This window comes from Copadichromis virginalis, linkage group LG12, assembly GCF_057382275.1.
Source record: "Copadichromis virginalis isolate Kocher_CV1m ecotype Utaka linkage group LG12, C_Virginalis_male_GT1.1, whole genome shotgun sequence".
Lineage (NCBI taxonomy): Eukaryota > Metazoa > Chordata > Actinopteri > Cichliformes > Cichlidae > Copadichromis > Copadichromis virginalis.
In genome coordinates this window covers 12,766,054-12,781,508 of record NC_140629.1, presented here as the reverse complement: position 1 = coordinate 12,781,508, position 15,455 = coordinate 12,766,054, and the positions used below count along the sequence as shown (strand labels likewise).

Genomic DNA, 15,455 nt, shown 5'->3' with positions numbered 1-15,455 from the left:
GTCTTATAATAATTTAAAGTTAGACCTAACAACATAAAAAAAACCAAAACTAAAGACCATAAGTTATTGTTGTTTTTTTTTTACCTGTCCCAGTTTCTCCATTAATGTACAGCATTCATTTGTTGATTATTTATCAAACATAAAATTCTCACCCTTTTATTCTGCTTTTAAAAAAAGAAAAGAAGAAAAAAGATAGTGGTTTATATTTTAAAACACTGTCGCCAAAAGAAAAAAAAAAGACTTCTTGTGGAATTCATATTCATTTTCTTTTATATATTTTTTCTCATTAATGCAGTTGTACTGTGTATTTTTCCAATTTGTTTTGCAGGAAAGTATTTTAAAGAAGAATTAGATAAAGTTAAAAGCGACACCAGCCAGGAAACGGCTCTTTCTAATCTGTAGCGATGACAGGAAGTACGTAAAAGTTCGCGCATGTGTAAAGCAAACCTTACCCTGCGAGTCATCGCTGAGGGTTTAAAGCAAATGTTTTTGTTTCTGTTTCGTGTGCAGTCATTTGTGTTGATCTTTTTATTACTTTGATTTGCAGTGACTCTTCCCGCAGGAACATTTCTATGGGACAGCACTTAATTGAGACTTCCAGTAATGTCAGGTTGCTCGGTTATCCCTCTGACGTTACCGCAGCGGGACGGGGGCGCGAGGAGGATTCGTTTCATTCACCTGGTGGGTCTGACATCGTTCAGACTGACAGAGAGCACCAAACAGGTGAGTTAATGGTTCACAGGTAGTCCAAGAGGGTGATGTATTACCACCAGCATAATAAACACATCTCCTTACTTGCAGGACGGTCGCAGACTTTCTAATTGGATAGTGATAAGTAATGTTTAACAAATAAGTACTGTAGCTAACTAAAAACAAAAAACAGCTTAGTAAAATAAATAAATAAATAAATAAAGCTTGACTAATACTATACTGCAGTTTTACACTCATCGGGCATTTTATTAAGTACACCTTACTAGTACTGGGTTGGGCCTACTGTTGCCTCCAGAGCCAGCTTAAATCTTTGGCACAGATTCAACAAGGAGCTGGGTACCTTCCTCTGAGATTTTGATCACACACAGCTCCTGCAGATTTGTCGGCTGAACATCCATGATGTGAATCTCCTGTTCCAGGACATCCTCCTGGAGTTGGACCTGGTGGCTGTGGCGGCCATGTGTGTACAGTGAACTCATTTTCGCTGCCAGTTTGAGATTATTTGAGCTTTGTGACATGCTATGTTATCCTCCTGGAAGCAGAAGATGGGTAAACTGTGGTCATAAAAGCTGGACATGGTGAGCAACAATACTCAAGTAGCCTGTTGAAATTCTGTTCAGTTGGCACTAAGAGTCCCAAATTAAACTTTGCTCCACCCAAACCCGCAAAATGTAGCGTCAGTTTCTTTTCTTAGCTGACAGGAGTGACACCCAGTGTGGATTTCTTCTGCTGTAGTCCATCTGCTAAAAGCTTCAACATGTTGTCCATTCGCAGATGCTCTTCTGCATAATTTAGGTGGGATGAGTGGTTGTTTGAGTGGTTCTTGCCTTCCTGTCAGCTGAAAACTCAAAAGTCTGGCCAGACTACTTTGACCTCTGGCATCAAGACATTTTCACCCAGAGAAATTCTCTGTAAAAGCATGTTTGTGTGGCTAAAGTCCCAACAACCATGTCACATTCAAAGTCACTTAAATCATGTTTTTTCTCCATTCTGATGCTCGCGTTGAACTTCAGCGGGTTGTCTTGGTCATGTCTACATGCACAAATGCACTGGGGTGCTGGCATGTCATTGGCTTATTATAGACTCACATTAATGAGCAGTTGAGCATGTATACCATTAACATGGTCAGGCAGTGTACGTTATTGTCAGGCTTTATACGGCGGTGGCTTATATTCATCCTCTCTGTTTCAGGGTTCAACGATTCCGCTCTATTTGGGAGCCGATCTCCTCTCAAAGACTGATGTGCGTACAGAAAACCATCCAAGACACCATGCCAAGTTTGCCAAGAAAGGCCTTGCAACAAAAATAACTTTTTCCTCAGGTAAAATACAGACATACCAGTGGAAGTTAAACATTAACTACACCTGTGCCTCTAAAACCACGGGGTGGGTGTAGACAATCAAATGAAATAAATATGACTAGGGGGAAATAAACATAGACAAGCTCATGCTATCGCATTGATATGCACCTTATTTTTAGGTAAAAGTCACCCACCAGGACAGACACATTGTCACACTGATCCCCCTGATTGTGTTCAAGCTTTCAGGTTTCACGGCTTGAAGGTACCCTCTGCAAATAACAGCCTGTGGTTCTACAGCATTCAGGGACTTTTTCGAGTAGCCTTTGAGTTGTACAGTAAGCAAGATCAGCTTGCTGTGCTGGAGAATTTCCAGGTAAACATCATGTATACGTGATAATTTTATTTTTCTGTCACAATGCATGTTTTAATCACATCTGTCCCCTAGGATGTCTGGAAAGCACAGATCAGTGACAGCCCTCTGGAAGTGAGTTACAGCCTCAGCGTGCAGCTGGACCCTTCAGGGTCGCTCAGCCAGCGTGACTCACAATCAAAGGGTGTAATATCACAGCCTCCTTATTTCCAGGCTGACAAGGACGTGGTAGATGTTAGTAGCATGGACACTGCTGACACATCAGCAGATCATGATTATTGTTCTCTTCCCAAGCAGAGCTTACAATCTGAGCAAAGAGAAGTAGTAATATCCACAGTGAGACAAAAATTGCACCGCTTGGATGAACAGTTCTCCTCGGAGCCTCGAAGCTGCTCAGAGCAGCTGGAGACGGTCTTGCTGCTTTTGGAGAACATTGATCGCTACATAAATGGGAGACTTGAAGAAAAAGATGCGACGGAGATTGTGCTGGCTCTGCTAAAGGCCAAAGACTGGGGCCCAGTGTATTCAAGCAGCCTGCTCACTTGTATAGGACGTTGGCTTGGCCAGCAGTTTCATGCAGCCAACAGCAGCATCAGCCAGAAGGTGGAGGGCTTTAAACTTCAGCACATTGAGCGCATCAGCGACCTGCCACCTGCTGAGGAACTAGCCACAGAGCTGTTCCCTGAAGCGATGCGGACGCTGCTGCTTCACTGGATGGGCTTAAGTGAGGACTTCAGCCTTGAAAAGAGACGCAGCGAATACCCAATCCTGCTCCTCATCCTCGAGTTTGCCAACCACAACCTCATCACTGGCGTAGCTCATGTGTTGTACTCCAGTCTTATATGCAGGTAAAAGTGTCAACATAAGACCTGTTTTTCAATGGAACAACGTTTTATATTCAAATAAAGGTTTATTTTGTGCGTGTGTGTACATTACTATACATATGACTCCTCTTAGGTTGGGTAAGGTTCAGTATTAGCAAAAACATTTGTTACACAGTACCCTGAAAAAATCTCCAGATTCTCATTTCTTACTTTTGCTAGGAAAAGAGATATGGGTGGAGATTGATCAAAACACACTATCTAATATAGAAAGAACAGTGGCTGAGATCCAAACAAGCTTAAAGTCAGTATCTGGTTGTGACCACCTTTATTAGTGTTTCATTGTGTTTTTACTGTCTAGGTATGTTTTTGCTGCATTGACAGTGTGCTTGGGGTCACTGTTATGCTAAAAAAATAAAACCTCTGACCATCAGATATTTCCAGGTGGTATTGACTGGTGGATCAAAATCTGACTGTACTTTTCTGGGTTCACAGTTCAATCAGTTTTGATTAAATCTCTGGCACCACTGGCTGAAATGCAGCTCTATGACAGAGCCTCCACCATGTTTTACACACAGTAGCAGAAGATACAGTTGTACCTCTCTTCTGAACTTGTCTGTATATCGTGACGATGATTTGAACCAAAAATGTAAAATATGGATTCATCTCTCCATCAGACCCGTTGTCACTGATTTTCAGGTACTGTTTATCTGCTGTGGGCTAGTTTTTGGGTTTTTAGGTCCTCCACTTGTCCAGTTTCTTCTGATTTATTTTATTGATACAATGCACACTATCCTGAGATATGCCAGGTTCATGGCTAAAGGTTCTTTGGGAATCACCTTGGTGGTGTAAACATTATTTTTGAAACACGTTATGATCCAACCATATCACATAAAAGGAAATGCTGCGACGTGTTCTAAAACTTTTTTAAGACACAAAATTTATTTATTTGAAACACATTAAAAAGTACAAAAGAACATTTGAAACACATTTACTCCTCCCCACTCATCTCTGTGCAGGACAATTTACAGGAATTGTCCTGCAGGGGCCAGCAGTTCCCTGGAGGCCCAGGTAAATATTCCTGAGGAAAGAAAATTAATTATTACGCTGCCCAGAGTTCATAAATGTAAACTTTTTCTCCATGTTATATCACTTTAAATCTTGCTGTGCAAACTATGTCATTCTTACTTGGATTACTCTTCTACTGGCCCTGGAGGGGTCCACCCACTGCATACATTTGCGCACAGAGTTCTCTGTCCATGAGGAAACCCCGCTTTGGATCATGGCTCCTGAATTCACACAAATCACAGACAAATTATTTGTTTTCTTTGTGTACATTCATGTATAAATGATGATGAGACAGATGAAGATGGCGATCTTTACCTTGAGATTCAAAAATTGGCTGAGTGTCTGCTGTTTCTGCTTCTTTTTTGCTGTTTATGGAAATTGTGCAGCTCACAATTCCTAAGAGACACGAAGTAGAGAGGTTAGGGGTGGATGTGGGGACAAATGGTCCAGGTTTTACTTGTGTGTTAGGAAGGATTGTCTGACAGAAAGTTCTGACTCACTCACCAAAAGTCAGAAGGGGCAGCATCAAGAAAGTGATGATGTGCTTTAAAAGTCTTGTTTTGTCTGCAAAGAGAGAACCACAGGGGAGTTTACAGTCTGATAACAGAATCTTCTTCTCTCATTCTAAATGATGTTAAAATTGAGTAGTGGTCCTTACTTTGCTGTATGCGAGGGTTCATAAAGGGACCTCGTCTCCTATGTTTTCTCCGACGGAAGACCCTAAAAGATGACACACAAGTTTAAAGACTTATTCTACAGGTGAAGATTTACACCGTCGGTACGCCTGAGGATGTTTTATCCAGAATGTAGCGTGCAGTCCCAAAAGCATCCACACACATACTTGTATGAGGTCTCTTTATATGAAATATTTGGAGCTCCGTCTTCCCTATAATAGCCTGACTCCTGCAGGCGGAGGCTTCTTCGTGCCATCACTGTAAAATGGCAGAAAGACAGAAAATGATCAGTGATTCACTCTTTAAACACAAGATGCATTCATCACTATGTAAAATCAAAACTTATTATTAAAAGCTGTTTACTTTCTCTACTTAGAATCATTCAATATATTTAACATCCTAAGACCTGGCCTCCACATATGTGCACACAACACATTTTGGGTTGTCTAGACCAAAATGCAAAATTTTGCTCTACAAGGGGCTGATATCCACTTATGAGGACATTATACTGCCATTGAGATTTAAAGTGAATGTCCTCATATGTGGATCTCATTTTTCTCAGAAACAAAAATCAGGTCGAAACAAACAAAAAAAAGTAATTCTTTGTTTTTACAGCCCAAATAACAAAGAGAAATTAAAAAGGCATGCCATGAAAGAGTTCAGGTCTTAGGAGGTAAAACAAATCTTTGCATCTCTGCTGCAATAAGTCTTTAAAGCAATGTGCACCAAGCTCATACCTTTAGGGATCAGGTGTTCACCTGTCTCTGGCTGATCTTTAGTGGATCAGTGTATGCTTGTCGTTTTTTCTCTCTCTCGCTGCAATCACAGGTATCTGAGTATGCTGAGTATGCTGAATGCTGCAAACACGAAGGTTTACTAATAAATTTATTTTTTTTCAAATCCAATAACATTCTGTCTGACGCAGTTGCCATGGAAGCACGTGTAAACACTGTCAGCAGAGTTGCTATAATTCGTCATTTTTTCACATCACCTGTCACCCGCAACTTTTTCCCGACCGCATCTTAAAAAAATGCACAAAATAAAAAAAAACAGCTTAATAAAATAAATAAATAAATAAATAAAGCTTGACTAATACTATACTGCAGTTTTACACTCACCGGGCATTTTATTAAGTACACCTTACTAGTACTGGGTTGGGCCTACTGTTGCCTCCAGAGCCAGCTTAAATCTTTGTGGCACAGATTCAACAAGGAGCTGGGTACCTTCCTCTGAGATTTTGATCACACACAGCTCCTGCAGATTTGTCGGCTGAACATCCATGATGTGAATCTCCTGTTCCAGGACATCCTCCTGGAGTTGGACCTGGTGGCTGTGGCGGCCATGTGTGTACAGTGAACTCATTTTCGCTGCCAGTTTGAGATTATTTGAGCTTTGTGACATGCTATGTTATCCTCCTGGAAGCAGAAGATGGGTACACTGTGGTCATAAAAGCTGGACATGGTGAGCAACAATACTCAAGTAGCCTGTTGAAATTCTGTTCAGTTGGCACTAAGAGTCCCAAATTAAACTTTGCTCCACCCAAACCCGCAAAATGTAGCGTCAGTTTCTTTTCTTAGCTGACAGGAGTGACACCCAGTGTGGATTTCTTCTGCTGTAGTCCATCTGCTAAAAGCTTCAACATGTTGTCCATTCGCAGATGCTCTTCTGCATAATTTAGGTGGGATGAGTGGTTGTTTGAGTGGTTCTTGCCTTCCTGTCAGCTGAAAACTCAAAAGTCTGGCCAGACTACTTTGACCTCTGGCATCAAGACATTTTCACCCAGAGAAATTCTCTGTAAAAGCATGTTTGTGTGGCTAAAGTCCCAACAACCATGTCACATTCAAAGTCACTTAAATCATGTTTTTTCTCCATTCTGATGCTCGCGTTGAACTTCAGCGGGTTGTCTTGGTCATGTCTACATGCACAAATGCACTGGGGTGCTGGCATGTCATTGGCTTATTATAGACTCACATTAATGAGCAGTTGAGCATGTATACCATTAACATGGTCAGGCAGTGTACGTTATTGTCAGGCTTTATACGGCGGTGGCTTATATTCATCCTCTCTGTTTCAGGGTTCAACGATTCCGCTCTATTTGGGAGCCGATCTCCTCTCAAAGACTGATGTGCGTACAGAAAACCATCCAAGACACCATGCCAAGTTTGCCAAGAAAGGCCTTGCAACAAAAATAACTTTTTCCTCAGGTAAAATACAGACATACCAGTGGAAGTTAAACATTAACTACACCTGTGCCTCTAAAACCACGGGGTGGGTGTAGACAATCAAATGAAATAAATATGACTAGGGGGAAATAAACATAGACAAGCTCATGCTATCGCATTGATATGCACCTTATTTTTAGGTAAAAGTCACCCACCAGGACAGACACATTGTCACACTGATCCCCCTGATTGTGTTCAAGCTTTCAGGTTTCACGGCTTGAAGGTACCCTCTGCAAATAACAGCCTGTGGTTCTACAGCATTCAGGGACTTTTTCGAGTAGCCTTTGAGTTGTACAGTAAGCAAGATCAGCTTGCTGTGCTGGAGAATTTCCAGGTAAACATCATGTATACGTGATAATTTTATTTTTCTGTCACAATGCATGTTTTAATCACATCTGTCCCCTAGGATGTCTGGAAAGCACAGATCAGTGACAGCCCTCTGGAAGTGAGTTACAGCCTCAGCGTGCAGCTGGACCCTTCAGGGTCGCTCAGCCAGCGTGACTCACAATCAAAGGGTGTAATATCACAGCCTCCTTATTTCCAGGCTGACAAGGACGTGGTAGATGTTAGTAGCATGGACACTGCTGACACATCAGCAGATCATGATTATTGTTCTCTTCCCAAGCAGAGCTTACAATCTGAGCAAAGAGAAGTAGTAATATCCACAGTGAGACAAAAATTGCACCGCTTGGATGAACAGTTCTCCTCGGAGCCTCGAAGCTGCTCAGAGCAGCTGGAGACGGTCTTGCTGCTTTTGGAGAACATTGATCGCTACATAAATGGGAGACTTGAAGAAAAAGATGCGACGGAGATTGTGCTGGCTCTGCTAAAGGCCAAAGACTGGGGCCCAGTGTATTCAAGCAGCCTGCTCACTTGTATAGGACGTTGGCTTGGCCAGCAGTTTCATGCAGCCAACAGCAGCATCAGCCAGAAGGTGGAGGGCTTTAAACTTCAGCACATTGAGCGCATCAGCGACCTGCCACCTGCTGAGGAACTAGCCACAGAGCTGTTCCCTGAAGCGATGCGGACGCTGCTGCTTCACTGGATGGGCTTAAGTGAGGACTTCAGCCTTGAAAAGAGACGCAGCGAATACCCAATCCTGCTCCTCATCCTCGAGTTTGCCAACCACAACCTCATCACTGGCGTAGCTCATGTGTTGTACTCCAGTCTTATATGCAGGTAAAAGTGTCAACATAAGACCTGTTTTTCAATGGAACAACGTTTTATATTCAAATAAAGGTTTATTTTGTGCGTGTGTGTACATTACTATACATATGACTCCTCTTAGGTTGGGTAAGGTTCAGTATTAGCAAAAACATTTGTTACACAGTACCCTGAAAAAATCTCCAGATTCTCATTTCTTACTTTTGCTAGGAAAAGAGATATGGGTGGAGATTGATCAAAACACACTATCTAATATAGAAAGAACAGTGGCTGAGATCCAAACAAGCTTAAAGTCAGTATCTGGTTGTGACCACCTTTATTGGTGTTTCATTGTGTTTTTACTGTCTAGGTATGTTTTTGCTGCATTGACAGTGTGCTTGGGGTCACTGTTATGCTAAAAAAATAAAACCTCTGACCATCAGATATTTCCAGGTGGTATTGACTGGTGGATCAAAATCTGACTGTACTTTTCTGGGTTCACAGTTCAATCAGTTTTGATTAAATCTCTGGCACCACTGGCTGAAATGCAGCTCTATGACAGAGCCTCCACCATGTTTTACACACAGTAGCAGAAGATACAGTTGTACCTCTCTTCTGAACTTGTCTGTATATCGTGACGATGATTTGAACCAAAAATGTAAAATATGGATTCATCTCTCCATCAGACCTGTTGTCACTGATTTTCAGGTACTGTTTATCTGCTGTGGGCTAGTTTTGGGGTTTTTAGGTCCTCCACTTGTCCAGTTTCTTCTGATTTATTTTATTGATACAATGCACACTATCCTGAGATATGCCAGGTTCATGGCTAAAGGTTCTTTGGGAATCACCTTGGTGGTGTAAACATTATTTTTACACCACCACGTTATGATCCAACCATATCACATAAAAGGAAATGCTGCGACGTGTTCTAAAACTTTTTTAAGACACAAAATTTATTTATTTGAAACACATTAAAAAGTACAAAAGAACATTTGAAACACATTTACTCCTCCCCACTCATCTCTGTGCAGGACAATTTACAGGAATTGTCCTGCAGGGGCCAGCAGTTCCCTGGAGGCCCAGGTAAATATTCCTGAGGAAAGAAAATTAATTATTACGCTGCCCAGAGTTCATAAATGTAAACTTTTTCTCCATGTTATATCACTTTAAATCTTGCTGTGCAAACTATGTCATTCTTACTTGGATTACTCTTCTACTGGCCCTGGAGGGGTCCACCCACTGCATACATTTGCGCACAGAGTTCTCTGTCCATGAGGAAACCCCGCTTTGGATCATGGCTCCTGAATTCACACAAATCACAGACAAATTATTTGTTTTCTTTGTGTACATTCATGTATAAATGATGATGAGACAGATGAAGATGGCGATCTTTACCTTGAGATTCAAAAATTGGCTGAGTGTCTGCTGTTTCTGCTTCTTTCTTGCTGTTTATGGAAATTGTGCAGCTCACAATTCCTAAGAGACACGAAGTAGAGAGGTTAGGGGTGGATGTGGGGACAAATGGTCCAGGTTTTACTTGTGTGTTAGGAAGGATTGTCTGACAGAAAGTTCTGACTCACTCACCAAAAGTCAGAAGGGGCAGCATCAAGAAAGTGATGATGTGCTTTAAAAGTCTTGTTTTGTCTGCAAAGAGAGAACCACAGGGGAGTTTACAGTCTGATAACAGAATCTTCTTCTCTCATTCTAAATGATGTTAAAATTGAGTAGTGGTCCTTACTTTGCTGTATGCGAGGGTTCATAAAGGGACCTCGTCTCCTATGTTTTCTCCGACGGAAGACCCTAAAAGATGACACACAAGTTTAAAGACTTATTCTACAGGTGAAGATTTACACCGTCGGTACGCCTGAGGATGTTTTATCCAGAATGTAGCGTGCAGTCCCAAAAGCATCCACACACATACTTGTATGAGGTCTCTTTATATGAAATATTTGGAGCTCCGTCTTCCCTATAATAGCCTGACTCCTGCAGGCGGAGGCTTCTTCGTGCCATCACTGTAAAATGGCAGAAAGACAGAAAATGATCAGTGATTCACTCTTTAAACACAAGATGCATTCATCACTATGTAAAATCAAAACTTATTATTAAAAGCTGTTTACTTTCTCTACTTAGAATCATTCAATATATTTAACATCCTAAGACCTGGCCTCCACATATGTGCACACAACACATTTTGGGTTGTCTAGACCAAAATGCAAAATTTTGCTCTACAAGGGGCTGATATCCACTTATGAGGACATTATACTGCCATTGAGATTTAAAGTGAATGTCCTCATATGTGGATCTCATTTTTCTCAGAAACAAAAATCAGGTCGAAACAAACAAAAAAAAGTAATTCTTTGTTTTTACAGCCCAAATAACAAAGAGAAATTAAAAAGGCATGCCATGAAAGAGTTCAGGTCTTAGGAGGTAAAACAAATCTTTGCATCTCTGCTGCAATAAGTCTTTAAAGCAATGTGCACCAAGCTCATACCTTTAGGGATCAGGTGTTCACCTGTCTCTGGCTGATCTTTAGTGGATCAGTGTATGCTTGTCGTTTTTTCTCTCTCTCGCTGCAATCACAGGTATCTGAGTATGCTGAGTATGCTGAATGCTGCAAACACGAAGGTTTACTAATAAATTTATTTTTTTTCAAATCCAATAACATTCTGTCTGACGCAGTTGCCATGGAAGCACGTGTAAACACTGTCAGCAGAGTTGCTATAATTCGTCATTTTTTCACATCACCTGTCACCCGCAACTTTTTCCCGACCGCATCTTAAAAAAATGCACAAAATAAAAAAAAAACCAGCTTAATAAAATAAATAAATAAATAAATAAAGCTTGACTAATACTATACTGCAGTTTTATACTCACCGGGCATTTTATTAAGTACACCTTACTAGTACTGGGTTGGGCCTACTGTTGCCTCCAGAGCCAGCTTAATCTTTGTGGCACAGATTCAACAAGGAGCTGGGTACCTTCCTCTGAGATTTTGATCACACAAAGCTCCTGCAGATTTGTCGGCTGAACATCCATGATGTGAATCTCCTGTTCCAGGACATCCTCCTGGAGTTGGACCTGGTGGCTGTGGCGGCCATGTGTGTATACAGTTCATAAATGTAAACTTTTTCTCCATGTTATATCACTTTAAATCTTGCTGTGCAAACTATGTCATTCTTACTTGGATTACTCTCCTCTTGGCCCTGGTGGGGTCCACCCAGTGCATAAATTTGCACAACCACCACTTTGCAGAGTTCTCTCTAGGCAAGTATGTCCACGAGGAGACGTCGCTTAGGATCATGACTCCTGAATTCACACAAATCACAGACAAATTATTTGTGTTCTTTGTGTACATTCATGTATAAATGATGAAACAGATGAAGATCCTTACCTTGAGATTCTGAGGTGAAATTTGGCAGAGTGTCTGCCACAGGATGAACCTCTGTCATCTGTTGCCTCAGAGACGTACGTTACTAATTGTTTGCTTTTGGTGAAAATTGTGTAGCTCACAATTCCTGGGAGACACAAAGTAGAGAGGTTAGGGGTGGATGTGAGTACAAATGGGCCAGTTTTACTTGTGTGTTAGAAAGGACTGTCTGACAGTATAGAATCAGAAGGTTCTGAGTCACTCACCAAAAGTCAGAATAGGCAGCATCAAGAAAGTGATGATGTGCTTTAAAAATCTTGTTTTGTCTGCAAAGAGAGAACCACAGGTGAGTTTACAGTTTGATAACAGAATCTTCTTCTTCCATTTTAAATAATGTTAAAATTGAGTAGTGGTCCTTACTTTGCTGTGTGTGAGGGTTCATAAAGGGGTCTTGTCTCCTGTATTTTCTCTGACAGAAGACCCTAAAAGATGACACACAAGTTTAAAGACTTATTCTACAGGTGAAGATTTACATTGTCGGTACCAAGCAGGGCCGTGCAGAGAGGTTTAAAGGGGCGGGTGCTTAAAGCTAAAAAGGGGCACATTGAGCCAGGCTGAATAACAACAACACACATTCATCAAGAATCTAATATGGGCAACAAGGCAAAGCAAACGTAGCCGATGTTTTACCTGATGGGTACAATGTTGCTGTTGAGGGGTTGCTGTGGATAGTGCTGGAGGGCAGGGCTGTGTTGATCTGAGACTGTAGACATTAAAAAGTCCATAGGAGAGATGGTAGCTGATTAAACAAGTGTCATGAGATAATAACTAAATGCAAAGATTGGTGACAGCGCTTAGGCTCTGCCTGTGAATCACTCTTTGCTTCTCTTCTTCCTTCCATCCCATCTTTTCATATATCACTCTCCACTTGCTGTCTATCTGAGAACAAGGCACAACTTGCTATTGCAATAAACTATAATTTAATTATCCACACCTAACAACTCTTGCACTTAATCTATAATAAAATGATGAGAGAAAAATGTTATAGCACTGCCTTTAGTAGCCTCACACAGCTCCTACTGTTTCCTCCTCATGTCCTTACCAGCCATGTCTGGACAATGTTATATCATGAGTAATAATTTAAAATAATCCATATACATAAAACACACACACGCACGCACACACAGTGACATTTTAGACCTTCTTCAGAATACTGTATATACTATGGGCATCATGGTGCTGATCCAGAATCCTTACATTATTATTTATTACTAGAGCTACAATAATAAAGCAATGAGGAGGGGGAAGTAATAAATATGAAATAATGTCATTATGATGATTCCATTTGTTTCACTATCCACTCTGTGCAGGGGCAAAGCTTATTACATTTTTAAACTGTAGAGATACAATCATTTTACTGCTGTAAAATCCAACTTTTGTCTTATTTAAAATATAAATCTAATATAATCTGCTTCTTAATGTATGTTCTTTAAAATACAGCGTGTGTTTTTTAATATATTATAATTATAATAATTATTATGTGGACATGCATATTAGATCGTTTTTTAGTGAAATATAATCCCTCCAGAAAGGCAGGAAAAGCCCGGAAACTTACTTTAAAACTAAATATGTTCTAAATACTTTAAAACTAAATATGTTCCCTAAAACGGTGACAGAGCTACAGACCCATGACAGCCAGGTAGCCAGCAGCTGTGACCAGCACTACTTGTGCAGTTAATAAAAGGACAGGTAATGTTTGTCGCGCTGTTGCACAGCACGCTCGTTTGTTTCAGTTCGTCAGTTGCAACAAGACAGCTTACCAACGTGTACGTAATAAGCTAATACTCCTGGGTGCTATACACTACAGTGTACGCTGTACACCTACTTACTGGTTTTGTGGCATCAGTCTGTGTCTCTGAGTTAACTTGTGTTTCTCCTACAGCTCCGGACCGCAAAAAATGCGCGTGCTCTTTGTGAGCTCGTTCCCGGCTCGTAACCAGCGCGTTCTGCCGTCAAGGGCGATCATTGGTTAAATGTGATCATGTGACTGATGCAAGCCAGATCCTTTTATTTAGCAAAACTGTGATTAATAGTTAAATATTATTGTTGAGGGGCACTCAACAAAAGGGCACTTTGGGCACCCATCAGGAAAGGGGCGGGTGCTCAAGCCCCTCTAGCCCCCCCTCTGCACGTGCCTGGTACCAAGGTTATTACCGTTAACGAAATAACGAAAACTAGAAGTGAAAAAACATTTTCATTAACGGAAATAAAAATAAAAAGGAGACTTTGTGAAAAAAGGAAAACTAACTAAAACCGTAATGAATGTTCACAAAACTAACTAAAATTAACTAAATTTATAACGAAAATAGTCTAGGGTGAAAATGAAGTTTAGTTTCCAGGTTTTTTCTTGCTGTGTCTCATTATGCCAGCAGGTGGCAAGTACGTTGCTCCAATTTGGGATTACTTTGAATATGACTGTGTTTTAGATAAAAGCAAGTGTCTTGTAGTGGAAAGAGACAAAATCTGGGGGATATTTCTAAAGGGAAAAAAATCCCACAAACCTTAAAGTGCACTTGAAAAGCTTGCACCTTGAGAAGGTAAGGGAGCACGCCCAACCCTCATCCCCAGAAACAGAAGCTAACCCCAGGCAAGGCAGCGTGATGCATCCCGAGACAACGCCACAAAAAACATTAATGCAGTGCTTCCAGCGGCGACCCCATGGCTACTGGTTGGTCAATTCACAGGAACATCACAAGCGAGAGGAAGCATTGACGAATATGTTTATTGGGACTGGGATATCTACACAACTATGTGAGCCAATTGGCTTCAAAAGGTTTAGCAATTCGTTGGAACCAAAATTCAGAACACCCAGTGCTGCAAGAGTTAATAGCCAAGATGGATATAGCAAGCTAAGCTGTGTTTATCTACACTACCTGCTTTGCAGATGCTGTGGTAATTGTGTCTACTAAATTTTTCTTAATTACAAAGCCATATATATTTTATAGTTGTCTGGTATCAATGGCTGTTCATACACACACACACACACACACACACACACACACACACACACATATATATATATATATATATATATATATATAGTTGTTTTTTTTTTTTAAAGAACCCATAGGTGGAAATGTGGGTTGTCGGTCTTTGCGTGTTAGCTTTGCGACAGACTGGGGACCTGTCCAAAGTGTGGTAGCTGGTAGTGATGGGTCGTTCGCGAACGAAATGGCTTAGGTTTTGTTTTTAACTAGAGACCTTGGAGTTGTAATTTTTTTATTTGTCCACCGAGTGGCGCCCTTGCTTCACATTTGACCTCTGCTCGAAAACAGCGGGCTGCAGAACTGAACTGCGGGAAAGGAAGTCTGATTTCCGGCTTGCATCACCGGCTATGCCCGCTGATCGGGCGAGACCAATCCACCCTCTCACCGACGTGAGAGGGTGGATTTTTTTTTTTCAATCAACAGGAAATGACGTATTTGTTGTCACGTGGTATGGATGTGTCTGCTGGAGAAAGGAGTCCCACGCAACATGCCCCGGTTCTTCGTCGCAACTTACCCCGGGAAGAGGCACTAATTTCGGCCTAGAGGACCAGCATTGACCGCCTGGAGACTATTTTCGGTTCCGGAAATTTTTTTTTAAAGTAGATCGAAATTAATTTTGGTGCCGATCTTTGGACCATCTAAAGGCCTAATTATATTAACTATCAAATATTACTTCAAATGTTTTTTTTGGAAAATATTTAGTTTTTTAGGTTTTTTTTTAGTTTTTTTGTA

At 41.0% G+C, this 15,455-nt stretch overlaps 2 protein-coding genes across 3 annotated transcripts; both read left to right on the top strand.

The window, feature by feature from the left end:
• The first annotated feature begins 491 nt into the window (after positions 1-491).
• Positions 492-3,301, top strand: LOC146696590 (uncharacterized). Of its 2 annotated transcripts, XM_085474746.1 has the most exons (5): positions 664-723; positions 1,131-1,289; positions 1,903-2,032; positions 2,251-2,384; positions 2,457-3,301. In XM_085474746.1, exons 2-5 carry the CDS (start codon positions 1,287-1,289, stop codon positions 3,231-3,233), a joined length of 1,044 nt encoding a protein of 347 aa, XP_085330872.1. In that variant the 5' UTR covers positions 664-723; positions 1,131-1,286; the 3' UTR covers positions 3,234-3,301. The 2 variants fall into 2 exon arrangements, with proteins under 2 accessions (XP_085330871.1, XP_085330872.1); XM_085474745.1 differs by lacking the exon at positions 1,131-1,289 and having other exon boundaries at positions 492-723.
• Positions 3,302-6,266: 2,965 nt separating this feature from the next.
• Positions 6,267-8,417, top strand: LOC146696589 (uncharacterized). Its single transcript, XM_085474744.1, has 4 exons — positions 6,267-6,405; positions 7,019-7,148; positions 7,367-7,500; positions 7,573-8,417. Exons 1-4 carry the CDS (start codon positions 6,403-6,405, stop codon positions 8,347-8,349), a joined length of 1,044 nt encoding a protein of 347 aa, XP_085330870.1. The 5' UTR covers positions 6,267-6,402; the 3' UTR covers positions 8,350-8,417.
• Positions 8,418-15,455: the final 7,038 nt, after the last annotated feature.

Coding starts and splice junctions, on each gene's coding strand:
- LOC146696589 (XM_085474744.1), top strand. Junction 7,149..7,366: donor AAAAATAACTTTTTCCTCAG/GTAAAATACAGA, acceptor ATTGTGTTCAAG/CTTTCAGGTTTCACGGCTTG. Junction 7,501..7,572: donor CTGTGCTGGAGAATTTCCAG/GTAAACATCATG, acceptor TCTGTCCCCTAG/GATGTCTGGAAAGCACAGAT.
- LOC146696590 (XM_085474745.1), top strand. CDS start 604: ATGTCAGGTTGCTCGGTTATCCCTCTGACGTTACCGCAGCGGGACGGG. Junction 724..1,902: donor TGACAGAGAGCACCAAACAG/GTGAGTTAATGG, acceptor TCTCTGTTTCAG/GGTTCAACGATTCCGCTCTA. Junction 2,385..2,456: donor CTGTGCTGGAGAATTTCCAG/GTAAACATCATG, acceptor TCTGTCCCCTAG/GATGTCTGGAAAGCACAGAT.